Here is a 15,515-nt window from a genome sequence, read left to right as displayed (position 1 = left end):
TAGTAATTTAAAATTTATTAGCTATAAGATATTATATACAATATTATATTATATATATTTTTATGTTGACGTTAGTTTTATGTTGATTTTCCATTTATTTGGGACTTTTGTTTTAACTTTTATATGTTTTGTTCCGAAATAGACCATCATGTAAAATATTATATTTAGTTTTTAAGTTAAATAACTGTATACGAGAAATTATTAAACAAAATCATTTGTTGGCGTTAGTTTTATGTTGATTTCTCATTTATTTAAATATATTTATTTTAAAATTAGATATATTATTTTACTAAAATAATTGAAAATAGAACAAAATAACTGGCCGAGTGAGGGAAGACAAACTATATATAACTTATTTGAATGTTCAAAAGTCTAACTTTGACCGATCTATTAAATTTATCATAAATGTCAATTTTAAAATATATGTCATTAAAAATCTTGATTATAAATCAAGTTTTCGTCAAACAGGACGGATGGAGTAGATTAACAAGAGGTTAAATGGCATTTTGATCACTCAACTGACCGGAAACTTGTAATTGAGTCATCCAACTCAAAAAACTGTCAGTCACATCATTATACTCTTAAAAATTTTCATTCAGGTCACTGGCCGTTACACTCCGTTAAAAATTTGACGGAATGCTGACTAAGCATCATGAGTTGGTTTAAATAAATCCACTATGGCATGTACAGTCAGCTGAAGTTGCATTTTGGTCACTCAACTGACTACAAACTTGCAATCGGGTCATCAAACTCAATAAACTTTCATTTAGGTCACTTATCATAATATCCGTTAAAAATTGAAAAAAAAAAAGAATTAAAAGCTATAATACAGCACCTTTTTTTCTCTTTTCAAAATTTCGAAACTTATTAACAAATGAAACAGATACACACACATAAAATCAATAGTTTCACCTATAAAAACTTAATCTTTGTTTATCTCTTATCGATTTATATATTTTAAGGCCAATAATAGTTTTTCCAAAATGACCTCAAGATATATACAACGATAAGAAATAAACAAAGATTAAGTTTTTATGGGTGAAACTATTGATTTTATGTGTGTGTATCTGTTTCATTTGTTAATAAGTTTCAAAATTTTCAAGAGAAAAAAAAGGCGCTGCATGATTGTTTTTTGATTCTTTTTTTTTTCAATTTTTAACGGATATTATGATAAGTGACTTAAATGAAAGTTTTTTGAGTTTGATGATCCGATTGCAAGCTTGTAGTCAGTTGAGTGACAAAAATGCCACTTCAGCTGACTGTACATGCCACGGTGGATTTATTTAAGCCAAGTCACGATGCTTACTCAGCTTGCCGTCAAATTTTTAACGGAGTGTAACGGTCAGTGACCTGAATGAAAATTTTTAAGAGTACAATGATGTGACTGACAGTTTTTTGAGTTGGATGACCTAATTGCAAATTTTTGGTGAGTTGAGTGACTAAAACGCCGTCTAACCCGATTAACAAGAGTTGCTAGTTTTGTAGAGGAAGACTAGCAACTTGAGGAGCGGTAAAGATACAAAGATATCATCAAAAGATGTTGGCGAGTAGAAGCCTCGTCTCCTCCAACTTCCTCTACTTTCCGCCCAAAACCCCCAATTGCACAAGAACCATTTCTTTAATTTTCAAGAAAGCCGCCTCCTCCTCCTCCACCATTAATAACGTGAGACCTATCAAAGCAATGAGATGTTCACCTCCAATTAACAAAACGGGGCGGTGTCTTCAAATCTGCCACAGCTCTCAAGACCCAGAAGAGAATGAGATTGATGACAACACTCAAAGTGGTGGTGCTGGTGGAAATTGGACCACTTCAGTCTTGCTATTCTTCTTGTGGGGTGGACTGATGTTTTATATCTTCAATCTTGCACCTAACCAAACCCCGGTAATTTCTTATGTTACAAGCTTCTGTTTTGCATAATTTCATTATTTCTTAGTAACTTTAAGCATTCACTACTCTGTGTGTGTGGTTGTGATGAAGAAAAAATTATCTAAATACTTTGGCTTTAAACATTTCAGTCAAGGGACATGTATTTCTTGAAAAAACTCCTTAATTTACAAGGGGATGATGGATTTCATATGAATGAAATGCTTGTTTCACTTTGGTACATCATGGGCTTGTGGCCATTAGTCTACAGTATGCTGCTGCTACCATTTGGAAGAAGGTAACTTCTTCTGTCTTATTTCACTCCTTTCATTTGGTTTTCCTACTATATTGCCAATGCAATCAGTTTAGCTTAATTAGATTCTTCAAAATATGTAGCAAACACAATATGTTCATCTTCAAAAGGTTTTCTCATCAGCCATGACATCCCGTGCTGGATGATTTCCCAATTCTCACCTGCATGTTTTTGTTTTTTTTGCAAAAAGTCCACGACTTGGGAAGGCAGGCATAAACCTGTTACTTTTTCTAGATCATAGCTTGACAACTTATGTTCGCCTGAACTAACAAATCTCTCTACTCTGTAGCTCAAAAAGCATAATTCCTGTCTGGCCATTCCTCGTACTCTCCTGTTTTGGGGGTGCATATGCTCTTTTTCCCTATTTTATTCTTTGGAGACCACCATCTCCACCTATTGAAGAAGCCGAGCTTAGCAGATGGCCTTTAAATTTTCTTGAATCAAAATTGACTGCTGGGGTAAGATTTTCTTCTTTTTAGTTCTGCCTTTGCATTATATGGCATACACAAGAATTCGGCTTGTGTATTGATGGGGTGAATTGTCTGCTCGATGTCAGAATTCAGCTTGTGTATACACCAGAGGTCAGGGTATATGAGAAAGAAAGTGTCACTCCTAAGTTGCTAAAACTCCTTTGTTTCCTCGGTTTGATGAAATGCTAAAAACTAATTTGTTGAAATTAAGTATTCTTGAAGTAGCTCTCATAAGCCTGGATTATCCATCTTCCATATTCTTGTTTAGTCGTGGATGTATTATTACTTATGTAGCTAAACTAATTACCCATCAGCTAACGATTGCTGCAGGATTAGGCTTAATCATTTACGCAGGATTAGCTGGCGGAGACGTGTGGACTGAATTTTACCAGTACTTTAGAGAGAGCAAATTTGTGAGTTTTTCTAATATTACTACGTTAATGTGTATTTTTGGTTTGTTTTTGTCAGCAGCGCTCTTCTTTCTCCCTGCTCTAATAATTATCACTACCGTACTAAATTATATGTCATGCATACACAATGACAACCTCTACTACTATTATTTTTTCTTTTTCCAAACAAGCAATCAATTGCAAGGTCACATTGCTGAACAACATTACAACCATGTTTTGAACAGTACTATAGACTTTAAAAGCCCATCATGCAAAAAAAATCTAGAATACGCTATCATAGTTATCTTATAGAATTAAATTTATATCGGGAAAGTTTTTTTAGTTTTACCATATATAGTTTAATTTTTATAATTAAGATATTGTTGGGATTTTTTGGTATTTGAGTTTGTCTTAATTGTTCTCTGCATGAGATTCTCATTGAACCCGAACCATGTTCCTCATCACAGATCGTTGCAGGTTTATTATAAAATAATTAGAATATAGCAAAAGAACAAGATGCTAGACTCGTCCAAAGTATTCTAATCATAGACATTAAGATATTAACACCTGACATTATGCATTATGCATCTGTGAATTTGTAAAGTAATTGGAATATTAATCTGGAGAAACACCTTGGGTTCTGATTTGTTAATTTGCCCTTGCAGATCCATTTGACTTGCATTGATTTTTCTCTGCTATCAGCATTCGCTCCATTCTGGGTCTACAATGATATGACTGCTAGGAAGTGGTGAGTTCACAAACTATTCATGGTCCTCGTAAAAGGAGTGTTTCTTACAAAGGTCATTATTAAGGATATGCATCTCTTTTGCAGGGATGACAAAGGAATTTGGCTTCTTCCTGTATCAGTGATTCCATTCTTAGGTCCTTCACTATATATCCTACTAAGACCATCGCTGTCAGCGCTGCCTATATCATTGAGCTCAAGCACAACAGAAGAAAACTGACTGACTTTGCATAATCTTGAGATGCTCTTCTGTGCTGTATACAGTGTTAATTAGCTCCATAAATTTTGAGTTATTGACCAGAACAGCATTTCTGTTTTTTTTGTTACTCTTGATACACAAATTTCATTCTTAAAAGGAATTTATATTGGAACAATTAATTGTGTCTTTTTTTTTTTTGCTTAATCGGGTGTTGTGGTGTATCATTACATATATGAGATATATATAGAAAGTTGGCTGATTGAGTTTAGATAATCATCTCATCATGCACGATACATGTTACCTGGTTCTCTCAAATATCTCAACTGTGGGTCTAATTCCTATCTATCTAAGTTTTTTATATATGAAAATAAATTGTAGCAAACTTGTCATCATCATTAAGCTAGCTGAACAAGGGTTGTCGGTCACATGACCATTAAGATCAAATTCAACACCTTACATTTATATGGACAACTATAACTTTGTGCTGGGGAACAATATACGTACAAAAACATGGCAGAAGCTACATATACGACTCTATACTCCACTAAGCTATACAATGTAATCACATTGAGCAAGTATCTTTCACATCTTCTAAGCAAACCATGTACTTCCTGCAATTCGGGCAGGTTGGATTTCTATAGTTTAACCACTTCTCTAGGCAAATCTTATGGAATACATGGCCACAAGATAAGTGGTTTATCACTGCCTCTGCTTTGAATTCAGTCAAGCACACAGTACATTCATGCTCAAGCTGCTTATAACACAGTGAGTCATAAGTAATTGCAGGAATCTGGCTACGAAATTCTTCAATGGAGGTCTCCAAGCAGCTGTCACGGCTTGCAGACAAATTTGTAGGACTCTCCGTGTTATATGCGTCCCAAGAAACAACGATACCCAGAGCACGGAGGATAAAGCACACTATTTTCATCACTGTAGAGACTGATCTGGCTGTGCTTGCCAGAATTAAGCATAGCACTCCGGCATCCACTGGAGTGGGGTAAGGTGAAAGACCCATGTCTGATTTAAAACAATAAAACCTATGTATAAGAAGAAAAAGTTGTTGATCATATATTTAGCAAACTAGGATGCTGAGCAATTCAGAGGCCTATGTCAAGTAGTCAAAAAGAATTGGACACAAAAATCTACCAGGACCCCTCATTTAGAATCATAAACATAACTAACAACCGTCCAGAAGAATGAGAAGAAACATATCACAGATGCTGAGAGTAACAAAGTACTGAACATGCATAATCAAAAGACTAGTCATTGCACGAAACAACACATAACTCATAACATGAAATATATGCAAGCATAAACAAACCAAAGGGGTACTCAAGATCTGGAATAAAGTGCAAAAAGAGCAGATAAAAAAGAAAGAAAGAGAAATGTACTTACTGTGTAAGCTCCAATACAAGTGGTGAAGTGGTTACTGCATAAATTTTGCAAAAGGGATCAGCAAATATATAGAGAGAGATTGAAGCAGTGGGGTTATGGAACCCACCCATCACTACAATCAGCTTCTTATTTACTTCTGTCCATGTTCTCTATCTTATATTTAGTATATTAACTTATGCTCTTTTTCCTGTTTACATTTCTACTCCACACATTCTCTCTTCATACCATATAATTGAGCCTTTTGGGTGACGATGATTCCAGTTCATCTTATGCTTGGTTGAATCTAAACAATTGTTTATCAATTCAGTGGAAATTTATATGCTAGTATCCACAAGTTTTACAGCAAATATTTTTCTCAACTTTATGCTAATTAAAGAGCACTAGGGTAAATTTCAAAAAAAAAAAAAAAAAAAAGAGCACTAGGGTAGTAAAGAAATTAAACAGAAGAAACCCACAGAATTCAAATATTTTAAGTCCGTTATGATATTATATACTTCTTTCTAGACGAAGTTAGATTTTTCCCTTTTTGTTTAATTCAATTTGTTCAATTTTGAACCCTAAAATTATACGCACATATCTTGTCTTTGACGAGATTCAGACGTGGACGAACACGAATATAATCGGTGTGAAAGTGGGATAGATAGTTGGGACAATAATGAAAAACATGGACAAGTTACAAGTGTCATCATTCAAAAAACTCTTCCCCTGGGCTCAGTAGAAATATCATCTGTGGTTGAACAAAACACATTGACCACAATTATATAGAGTGTCCTGCATTTTTTACGTGTCATCAGCTAAAACAAGATTTCAAGAAAGGATGAGCCTGTATCATGGACACCTAAAAGAACCTACAAGCTTCTGAAAGACAGTGACATTCCATTCAACACTGGATACATGTGTATGTGCAATTGCTTTTATAAAGAATCTCAATTATATAAATACAACATGGAATTTGAAGGTAGAAAGCAGCCTACATTCTGACAAGCTTGTTTGTTTTGATGTGCAGAATTTGATTGGATCCTACCCCTAACATTTGCACACCCCAATGGGTTCATAACAATAAACGCATAAATGCACCCTCAAGTCCCAACTTTGTTTTGGAGAAATATTTTTACATGTGAAAGGAAAAAGATTAGTAATGCCATGAAAAATTGATAATATGCAATCCAGCATCGAATATGTTTTCAGAGGTTTGTATGTTGTATCAATAAACAGGTGCAAAAATTTTCAACTCCAACATATTACAAGGATTATACTCTCCAAGCTTGATACTGAATTGGGCCATGTCTCGTGCAACTATGATGATCAAGAAGATTTCTATTGACACGTCATGCCCTACATGTTATATTACAGACGATACAATCCCATTTACTGATATACATCATTTCTAAATTTACATATTAAAGAAAAAGGAAAAAATTTGTCTGCTTTAACTTTCCCATGAGACAGTTATAAAACGTTGACCGCAGCTAAGAGTAGCGACAGTTACCAGATCACTCCTTGTGTCAAGATCCATATTTCCGCTTGCAAGAGGAAGATGATGCTTCCTTGAAATTCATGAGCACCAGAATCAGCATAACAAGTCTACCTTTATATGAAGCCCCAGGGAACAAGGAACTTCCAAGTAGCCTTATTGTTCCAATTTACAACTGACCAGATGTTCCTCATTCATGTTACATTTAGTACACTATTTTAGAAGCTTCGGGTTTCGCTTAAAGGGTCATAATCAAAAGCTTCACCAGCCTTAACAAAGCGTCCCTTCACACGCTTTCTTACATCTGCTCTTGCCTTGCGGGTTGCATACCTTACTCTCTTCTCAAACCTATGTTGCGCCATTCAATTCAAAAATGTTTAGATGGTGAAAACAAGACAAACACAAGTAACTAGAGGAGATGTTACTGGCAAGAAAAATTGAGTTGATATATAGATATGGGATAGTTCAGCATCATAGCAGAGCTGCTGACGAGAACTGAAAGTCTAAATTGCATGCAAATGCAACCACATAAAAATGTAGAAGCAACACAGGCAGTTAGATTAGTCTTAGTGTGTATTTGAAATACATGTTGTGATTAGTCTTACTTGCGTGTCTTCTTCTTTTCCTTGTAACGCTGTACCGCACTATTCCTGATATCAGAAGCTAAAGAACTTTCAGAGCCCTGAGGACACCATGGCTGTTGCTCTCCTATGAGCAGCATTGAAGAGGCGCAACAATCTTGATAATCACCTGCGCTGCTCTCACCAGTGACGCCAGAAAATGAGAGATTGGAGATCTGCCTCGCAAAGCAACCACTTGGTTCTGTCTTACAGCTCCTGATGGAATCGGCAGAAGCTGCGTTGCTGTCTGTAGGTTTCACAACATTTTCCAAACCAACCAATGAGCCCTGAAAATATAATAGTGAGTGATAAATAGCTGAATATGTATTTTCAAAAAATAGCAAATGAAGGATGAGATGAATTAGATTGTTAAACAAGCATATTACAAACACCATTGACACCTAATCTCGCCTTCTCTTGATACACCCCTACATACATGCACTTATGCAAATAACGATCATGAACAACAGGTCTTTGCTCTACTTCCATAAACTGTTTACCAAAAAAGATTTAATGAAGGTTTTGCTAAAAAATACAACTAGATGTTCTAAGAGGAATTTGTTTGTCAGATTTTATAGAGCTGGATTCCGAGGTATATATCAGACCATAAAAGAAAAAGAATCTGAAAGTGACGGTCAACTAACGATATACAGCCTCTAGGTATCTCCAATAACTTGATTAATAAATTCTATTATTGACTAATAAGGCCATATAAAATGTTAAACAGTGAAAGACTGTATAAATAAACAAACCTCAGCACCATATGCGCCTGGGGAAATGGAGTTAGCACCAGTCATTCCCTTCATCTCAAACAAACTATCAATCCCATTATTATTAAAAAGATGCTGCGGATCATTATGACCCACACCAAATAGTTCTTCATATTTCTCAATGTTCAAATCAAGTTCATCCATATTAAAGTCCTCGTAGAAGTCATCATCTTCGCACAGCTCAAGTTCTTTTGCTCCAAGCTGCATATTCATTTAGGCAAAAAGAGTTACAGAAACCATATGCATAGATAGAGACTGGAGCGAGGTGTTATCATATGATATTTACACAAAAAGTTGAAATCACATGTGTACAAAAATATTGGCAACAGGGCTGTTGCACTTGTATAGACAAAAAGCAATGCTGTTTGGCAGTACAGGGAATGATCATGAAACAATATTATTGTCTAGATAAATCATGGGGCACAACTCGAATAGTTGTTGGACAAAGGCCCTTAGCCTTTAGGTTCTAATTGGACTATGATGTATTGACAAATAGTAGAAGATTTGCAATTGTATGAAAGAACAATGTAACGGACAAAGTTAGTCAACAAAGAGTAGAGGGTTTAAACAACTGGGATAGAGCATCATTACATAAATCTTTATATGACAGTGCCCAGAGTTAGTAGAATAAATCACAGGAATAAGATCTCAAATTGAACATCAGAGTAGGCAAAAGGCTTCATTAGATGGATGTTCCACACACTTGATAGCACATAATGCTATAATCTATATGTAAGAAAGTAGCCAATTTCATAATTTTGTAGTAAATGGGTTGAATGAGATTACAAAACTTCAATGTAGAGATATGGATTAGTTTCTTGACAAGAAAAAAGGACAAGGCTTATACTGATTCAAAAGTACACACTATTGGACATCAGTATATTACTAGCACTTGAAAAATGTGGACTTACAGTCAAGGCCCAATTAACCGGTCACCAATTCTTACCACAAGCTGAACTATATGGAAGATTCAATACTCAACATAACATCAAGCAATCCATAAGCCTAAATCATTAAATATCCTATTTTCTTCAGGATATATTCATCCAAAATCATTAGTTACCTTTGATGATATAGATTTCGTGAACTTAATCTGCTGATCTACAAGATTTTCATCAACTTGAGGCATTGAGGATGGCTTCCATTCATTTGAGTTATTTACATTCTCGAGATCAGTCATTGTAACAGATGAATTCCGACTATTATTTCTTCTTGAAGGGCCACTGGCATTTGCAAGGCCGTCATCAGCAATGCTCATTGAACCTATCCCCTTCTCACAAGTAGCGTCAGCAGCTAAAGGAAGTTCCAAGAGAAAAGACCAGATACTAGAAAGTTCATCAGCAGAAGGACAGCCTGAGTAGCAATTAACTGCTTGCCTCTTATGTCCAGAAGCATTGGTATGCCCGGTCCAATCACAATTTTGACAAAGTGATAGGTTTTCCTCTACGCATCTAACAAACGCTGGTTGCAAATTGCACCTCTCACATATCAGTGTCCTAGAATGTCGCCGTGAAAGCGCATTTGCTGAATGAACATTACGATCACAGGACAAGCATAAGCAGGCTGCATCAGATCGACAGTACACCATCGATCTTTGCTCCCCACAATAGTCACACATATAACCCATTTCTTTACCCACTTCTTGATCAGAATTGTAAAAAAGGTAATGAACTTGCAAATTTATCAACTCTTCAGCCAATACATGTGTTTGCTAGTACAAAGCTCCTTCCCTCGAAAAATTGACACTCATCAACTGCAATAGATTCAACTGAGAAATTACTTCCCTGTAAGAGAAGTCTATCTGCAAGCATAAGAAGCAAAGACAAATAAAAGGAGATCAATATGAATTTCAGGAATTTCGAGCACAGACCACAAGATAAGCTTTACTAACTCAGTATATATTCTATAGAAGAATCAAGAAAAAGGTCACTCAAAATGTATAGTCAAATGTCACAGATCTTAAAAGAATGATACCTCTAATCATGATGATAATTTAAAGAAAAAAGCAAGAAAGATACTAAAGGAGTAAAGGGAGATAAAAGTGGCCTCCAAATAATATGAGCATCTATCTAATACAAATCCAAACAAAAAAGTAGCCATATTTCATTGTTCAGTGTCCAAAATTCCCAAGAATCATGAACAAGAAGAAAGAATCTCTAAACCTGGGAAAAAGAAAGAGATAAAGGAGGGCATAATTCTGCTTTAAAGAATCTCTCTTCACAATACATGCATACTCTATATATAGGAGGAGTCATGTTTAGAAAACAGTAAATATTTTTTATTATTACAGATGAAAATGAAAACAAGGAAAAGAAAGCCCAGAGGAACTCATCCACACAATGAAAAAGAAGATAACAGCAAATTCAACCAAAAACAAGAGACTTTTATATAATTAAAGTTGCGGATTTCAACAAAACAGCTATGAAGCTACACGTATAATCAATAAAACTCTAATTTTTATTCAAAGAAACAGCTTTGAGGTCACACACAAAGATTATCAAGAAACAAGAAAACAAGAATCTGAATCCGGCAAATAAAACGGAGGTATTCCGACAAGAAGATAAAAATATTACCACCAAATTGAACAAGTGAGAGAAGAGGCACAGATTACAAGGTAACACAAGAAGTACAGAGCTTTGTTGCAGCCTTTTGTACCCGACTGATTAAACAAAGAGAAAGATCAGAGCTTTCCAGATTCTCCTTTTCAAGGATGTGTGAGATTTAGGAAGTGATGTGTTTTGGGCGTTTAAGATTTACTATGAGAGATGAGAAATAACAAGATGATGATGATAATTGATGATAAACTAATCGAGTACTACTAGTAAAGAGGTACTCGTAGTAGTAAAAAGTGCAAGAGGAGAGAGAGTGGTGGTGAGGTGTCAGGTGGGTCCCTGTCCCTTTCTTGAATTAAAAAAGTTGTTCACTTTTTCCTTTGCTCTTTGGATCCCACTTGTATTTAATTTAATTGCACTTTTCGCTTTTTTGAAATCACTCGATTTACAAATTCAGGACACGTAATTTCTGTAATATTTAACTACTACTCCCTCCGTCCCAAAAAGCTTTTCTCGTTTGATATGTCGGGACTGTTCATAACATGAGACAAATGACTAATTTACGTCTAATTTATAATACTAAATATAATCATGAGTGATCTTGTTGGGTTCGTATTTACAAGTACTTTAATACAGTGAAATTTTTATATTTAATACTAATAGAAAATTAAAGATATTAATGATCAAAAGTGTGTGTTGGCAAACGTGAAAAGGAGAAACAAGAAAAGTATTTAGGGACGGAGGGAGTACTTGTACTTGTACAACCTTAAAAACATAAACGAATTAGAGTACTATTTAACAAATTATAGATCCCATTCATGATTCTTTTTCGCTACTCCCTCTGTTTCTATATTCTTTTCTCATTTGAGATGCTGGCACTGTTCATAACATGAGACAAATTGCTAATTTACGCATAATTTATAGGACCAAATATAGTCATAAGTGATCTTGTTAGATTCGTATTTATGAGTATTATAATACAGTGAAATTTTTATATTTAATATTAATATGAAATCAAAGATATTAATGATTAAACATGTGTGTTGGCAAACGTGTCGGAGGCAAACAGGAAAAGTATTAAGAGACGGAGGGAGTACAATAATAATTAAGGAAGTGAAGAACATATCCTTTCCTAAATTCTTTTAAGTTTAGCCCCGTTTTCAATTTCGCTTTGTCTTGAAAATACTGTCCAAATTTAATATTTATATTAAGTTGTTATTTCCTTTTACCTTTATAATATTAAAGTAAATTTGAAAATTATTTTTTAAAAAACAATTACCTAAAATAATTAATAAAATACAAATTTATTGAGAAAATAAAAAAAAGAGGACGGAGAGTATGTTAAATAATAATGATGATATTACCAATAGCAAAATGCGTAAATATGAATTTGGTGTGTGTGGAAGCAAATGGGTGGATAATGTTGAATAAGTGGAGATTAATGATAGCGAGAGGCATGAGAAACAAAATACTACTGCTAGGCGCTAGCTAGAGAGTAGAGAGTATTCAATCGCCGACCAAACCCTTTTCGCCTACGTGTCACGACATATGCCTTTTATTTAGCCTTTTGTTTCGCCTTTTCGTTAATATCCTCCTGCGCATTTACTATCCAGCTCACTTCTTATTTTTGTGTAGGAAAAATAATTTTGTGATAGAGCGGGGTTGGTACTTCAGATTAAATCTAAAATTTAAAGCTTTCATATTATACTCCCTCAACTTTTGAATATTTGTTTTTAATATTTTATCACACATTTTAAGATATCTTAATCAATCTTCAAAAAAAAAAGATTTTTTAATCATATAACTAAAAATATTATTTTCAAATATATTTTTTTGATGAAAGTATTGATGTAGTATTTATTCAAAAAAAATTAGAAAATAGTTTTTTTAATTCTAAAATCAAAACACTTTACACACCGTGCTAAAAAATCAAAAGACACATATTTAGAAGTATATATTTTTAATAATATAGAATAATTTTTTATTTAATTAATATGATTGATGTGAATGTATAAGATTCATCTCTTTTATTTTTTCACACTTTTTTAAACCATGCCTACCTCACGAGAAAAGATGAATACAGTTTTAATAATTAAAGATAAAATTTATAAGATAATCTAAAACATGCAAATGCTCATTTAAGAATAATTTGACTTATCTATTGCAGCATGTTTTGTAGTCCACATGTGAACCTCAGCAGATAGTTTGAGTAGAACGATATTTAGAAACAAGTTAGCAGGAGAAGAAAAAATATCATAAAGTGATGTTAAAATTTGGGCAAGAAGGATAACGAAGTGTCCCTAGTCCCGAGGTTGCGTAGTACCTGAAACTAGTTGATAAACCGCGCGTTGCGGCGGCCTATTAAAATTATATCAATGATTAAATATTAATATTCGTAGAGTATAATAATTTTGTGGCTATTTATAAAGAGTATATTCATGATTTAATATTTGTAGAATAAAATAAATTTTATATTATAAAAATCTTGATGTAATACCAATACTAATATATAAAATTGCGAAATTGGATTATAATTCATGGTGAAAAAATGAAAATAAATTTCTACACGTAATTAACAATTTAAAACACGACGAATCTTAATTTTATTTGTGCTATTTTTTTTTTGAAAAGTAATCATGTTCTTACATTGTCACCTTCCTCCAAGTTTTTGGATTGATTGTGCACAAAAACATCTAACTTAAATCCATGAAATAGCGTGTAACAACCTTTATTTTTTAATATTGTATAAACAACTTTGACTTAAAAGTTGTTTGAACGGAGTAAACAGATAATGCATGAATAATATTTTTTTGTATACAAAGTAAATCATATGAAAATTAACAACAAACATGTCCGATTAACAAAACAAATATTATAAAATAATAACCAACAAACATACATTACTAATAGTTAATTTATTGATATCATCCATCAATATCAAGTCAAGGCTATATTCTTCTCCCGTGTTTAGATTTGTCGACTCTCACATAGCGGTCTATACCTTTGCTTGCAACAACCTTTATTTTTTAATACCGTATAAACAACCTTCACTTATCGTTGCAGAAGAACAACATCACCGAGCTAGAAATCGAGCAAGAGAACTATCACCAGAGAGATGTAGGGTTGTGGTATTGAGAGAGAGAGTAGATGGTGTTTAGATGATCCAAAACTCTACAACCTATAGGGGTATTTATAGGTGCGGAGTGACTTGTGTGCTACTCTTTCCCATAATTAAATAATCAGAAACAAAATCAGATTAAAACTTTCAAACTGTTATATTCCATAAATAATTTGAAACAAAATCAGATTTTGAAACTTGCTTCCAATATATCCAAAATTTGCTTCTAATATATCCAAAATTAAAAAAGGTAGTTATATCGTTTCCCTTTTATATAGAAACAAAATCAGATTAAAATTTTCAAGCTACTATATTTCATAAATAATCTGAAATAAAATCAGATTCTGAAATCGAAACGAAAAAAGGTAATTCTAATTTTTGATATTTTTCATCCAAAAATTCCAGAAAATCTTCCAATATATCCGAAACTTGCTTCTAATATATCCGAAATTTAAAAAGGTAGTTATATCGCTTCTCCTTTATATAGAAACAAAATCAGATTAAAATTTTCAAGCTACTATATTTCATAAATAATCTGAAATAAAATCAGATTCTGAAACCGAAACTAAAAAAGGTAATTCTAATTTTTAATATTTTCCATCCAAAAATTCCAGAAAATTAGAAAAATAGAACGGAGCGATGTGAGAAGCGCCTATCACCAGAGAGATGTAGGGTTGTGGTATTGAGAGAGAGAGTAGATGGTGTTTAGATGATCCAAAACTCTACAACCTATAGGGGTATTTATAGGTGCATGCGGAGTGACTTGTGTGCTACTCTTTCCCATAATTAAATAATCAGAAACAAAATCAGATTAAAACTTTCAAACTGTTATATTCCATAAATAATTTGAAACAAAATCAGATTTTGAAACTTGCTTCCAATATATCCAAAATTTGCTTCTAATATATCCAAAATTAAAAAAGGTAGTTATATCGTTTCCCTTTTATATAGAAACAAAATCAGATTAAAATTTTCAAGCTACTATATTTCATAAATAATCTGAAATAAAATCAGATTCTGAAATCGAAACAAAAAAAGGTAATTCTAATTTTTGATATTTTTCATCCAAAAATTCCAGAAAATCTTTCAATATATCCGAAACTTGCTTATAATATATCCGAAATTTAAAAAGGTAGTTATATCGCTTCTCCTTTATATAGAAACAAAATCAGATTAAAATTTTCAAGCTACTATATTTCATAAATAATCTGAAATAAAATCAGATTCTGAAACCGAAACTAAAAAAGGTAATTCTAATTTTTAATATTTTCCATCCAAAAATTCCAGAAAATTAGAAAAATAGAACGGAGCGATGTGAGAAGCGCCACCTATACGCCCCTCGCTTCTCCTTTATATAAGTATATTGATTGATGGATGGCTAATTGTTAGGGACATCAATTCATAGACCAAATTGCTGGCAGATATTTAGGAGTAGTGTTCGTGTAATAGTATTAGTATGATAAATATCCAGTGTAGATAGATACTTAAGACCAAGTTGGGGAAACAGTGCTTGCTTTCCCAGCCTGCATGTTGATATTAGAATTACTAATACTACATGTTTTTAGATATTATAATCACCATAATTGCGGGAGTATTATTAAAAGGC

The 15,515-nt window shown here is 33.3% G+C and overlaps 3 protein-coding genes across 4 annotated transcripts; 1 reads left to right on the top strand and 2 right to left on the bottom strand.

Moving 5' to 3' along the window:
• The first annotated feature begins 1,470 nt into the window (after positions 1-1,470).
• Positions 1,471-4,253, top strand: LOC108216249 (uncharacterized). The gene is made up of 6 exons (XM_017388956.2): positions 1,471-1,882; positions 2,017-2,162; positions 2,467-2,635; positions 2,962-3,060; positions 3,702-3,784; positions 3,869-4,253. The coding sequence occupies exons 1-6, from the start codon at positions 1,538-1,540 to the stop codon at positions 3,999-4,001; spliced, it is 975 nt and encodes a 324-aa protein (XP_017244445.1). The 5' UTR covers positions 1,471-1,537; the 3' UTR covers positions 4,002-4,253.
• Positions 4,254-4,542: 289 nt separating this feature from the next.
• Positions 4,543-4,995, bottom strand: LOC108217838 (probable E3 ubiquitin-protein ligase XERICO). Its single transcript, XM_017390728.2, has one exon. The coding sequence runs from the start codon at positions 4,993-4,995 to the stop codon at positions 4,543-4,545; it is 453 nt and encodes a 150-aa protein (XP_017246217.2).
• Positions 4,996-6,514: 1,519 nt separating this feature from the next.
• On the bottom strand, positions 6,515-11,059 carry LOC108215719 (zinc finger protein CONSTANS-LIKE 10). 2 transcript variants are annotated; one of them, XM_017388271.2, is made up of 5 exons: positions 10,813-11,059; positions 9,303-10,040; positions 8,222-8,440; positions 7,455-7,756; positions 6,515-7,197 (listed from the first exon to the last, which is right to left on the bottom strand). In XM_017388271.2, exons 2-5 carry the CDS (start codon positions 9,864-9,866, stop codon positions 7,068-7,070), a joined length of 1,215 nt encoding a protein of 404 aa, XP_017243760.1. In that variant the 5' UTR covers positions 9,867-10,040; positions 10,813-11,059; the 3' UTR covers positions 6,515-7,067. The 2 variants fall into 2 exon arrangements, with proteins under 2 accessions (XP_017243760.1, XP_017243761.1); XM_017388272.2 differs by lacking the exon at positions 10,813-11,059 and adding an exon at positions 10,214-10,759.
• Positions 11,060-15,515: the final 4,456 nt, after the last annotated feature.

The sequence above is a fragment of the Daucus carota genome, chromosome 4 (assembly GCF_001625215.2).
Source record: "Daucus carota subsp. sativus chromosome 4, DH1 v3.0, whole genome shotgun sequence".
Taxonomy (NCBI): Eukaryota; Viridiplantae; Streptophyta; class Magnoliopsida; order Apiales; family Apiaceae; genus Daucus; species Daucus carota.
This window is presented reverse-complemented; position numbering and strand designations above follow the sequence as displayed.

Bases quoted from the DNA above. Each gene is read 5' to 3' on its own strand.
- LOC108216249 (XM_017388956.2), top strand. From the start codon at position 1,538: ATGTTGGCGAGTAGAAGCCTCGTCTCCTCCAACTTCCTCTACTTTCCG. The intron at 1,883-2,016 runs GTAATTTCTTAT...TAAACATTTCAG, and splicing joins TTGCACCTAACCAAACCCCG to TCAAGGGACATGTATTTCTT. The intron at 2,636-2,961 runs GTAAGATTTTCT...ATTACCCATCAG, and splicing joins AATCAAAATTGACTGCTGGG to CTAACGATTGCTGCAGGATT.
- LOC108217838 (XM_017390728.2), bottom strand. From the start codon at position 4,995: ATGGGTCTTTCACCTTACCCCACTCCAGTGGATGCCGGAGTGCTATGC.
- LOC108215719 (XM_017388271.2), bottom strand. From the start codon at position 9,866: ATGGGTTATATGTGTGACTATTGTGGGGAGCAAAGATCGATGGTGTAC. The intron at 8,441-9,302 runs GTAACTAATGAT...ATGAATATGCAG, and splicing joins CGAAATCTATATCATCAAAG to CTTGGAGCAAAAGAACTTGA. The intron at 7,757-8,221 runs GTTTGTTTATTT...TTATATTTTCAG, and splicing joins CAGGCGCATATGGTGCTGAG to GGCTCATTGGTTGGTTTGGA.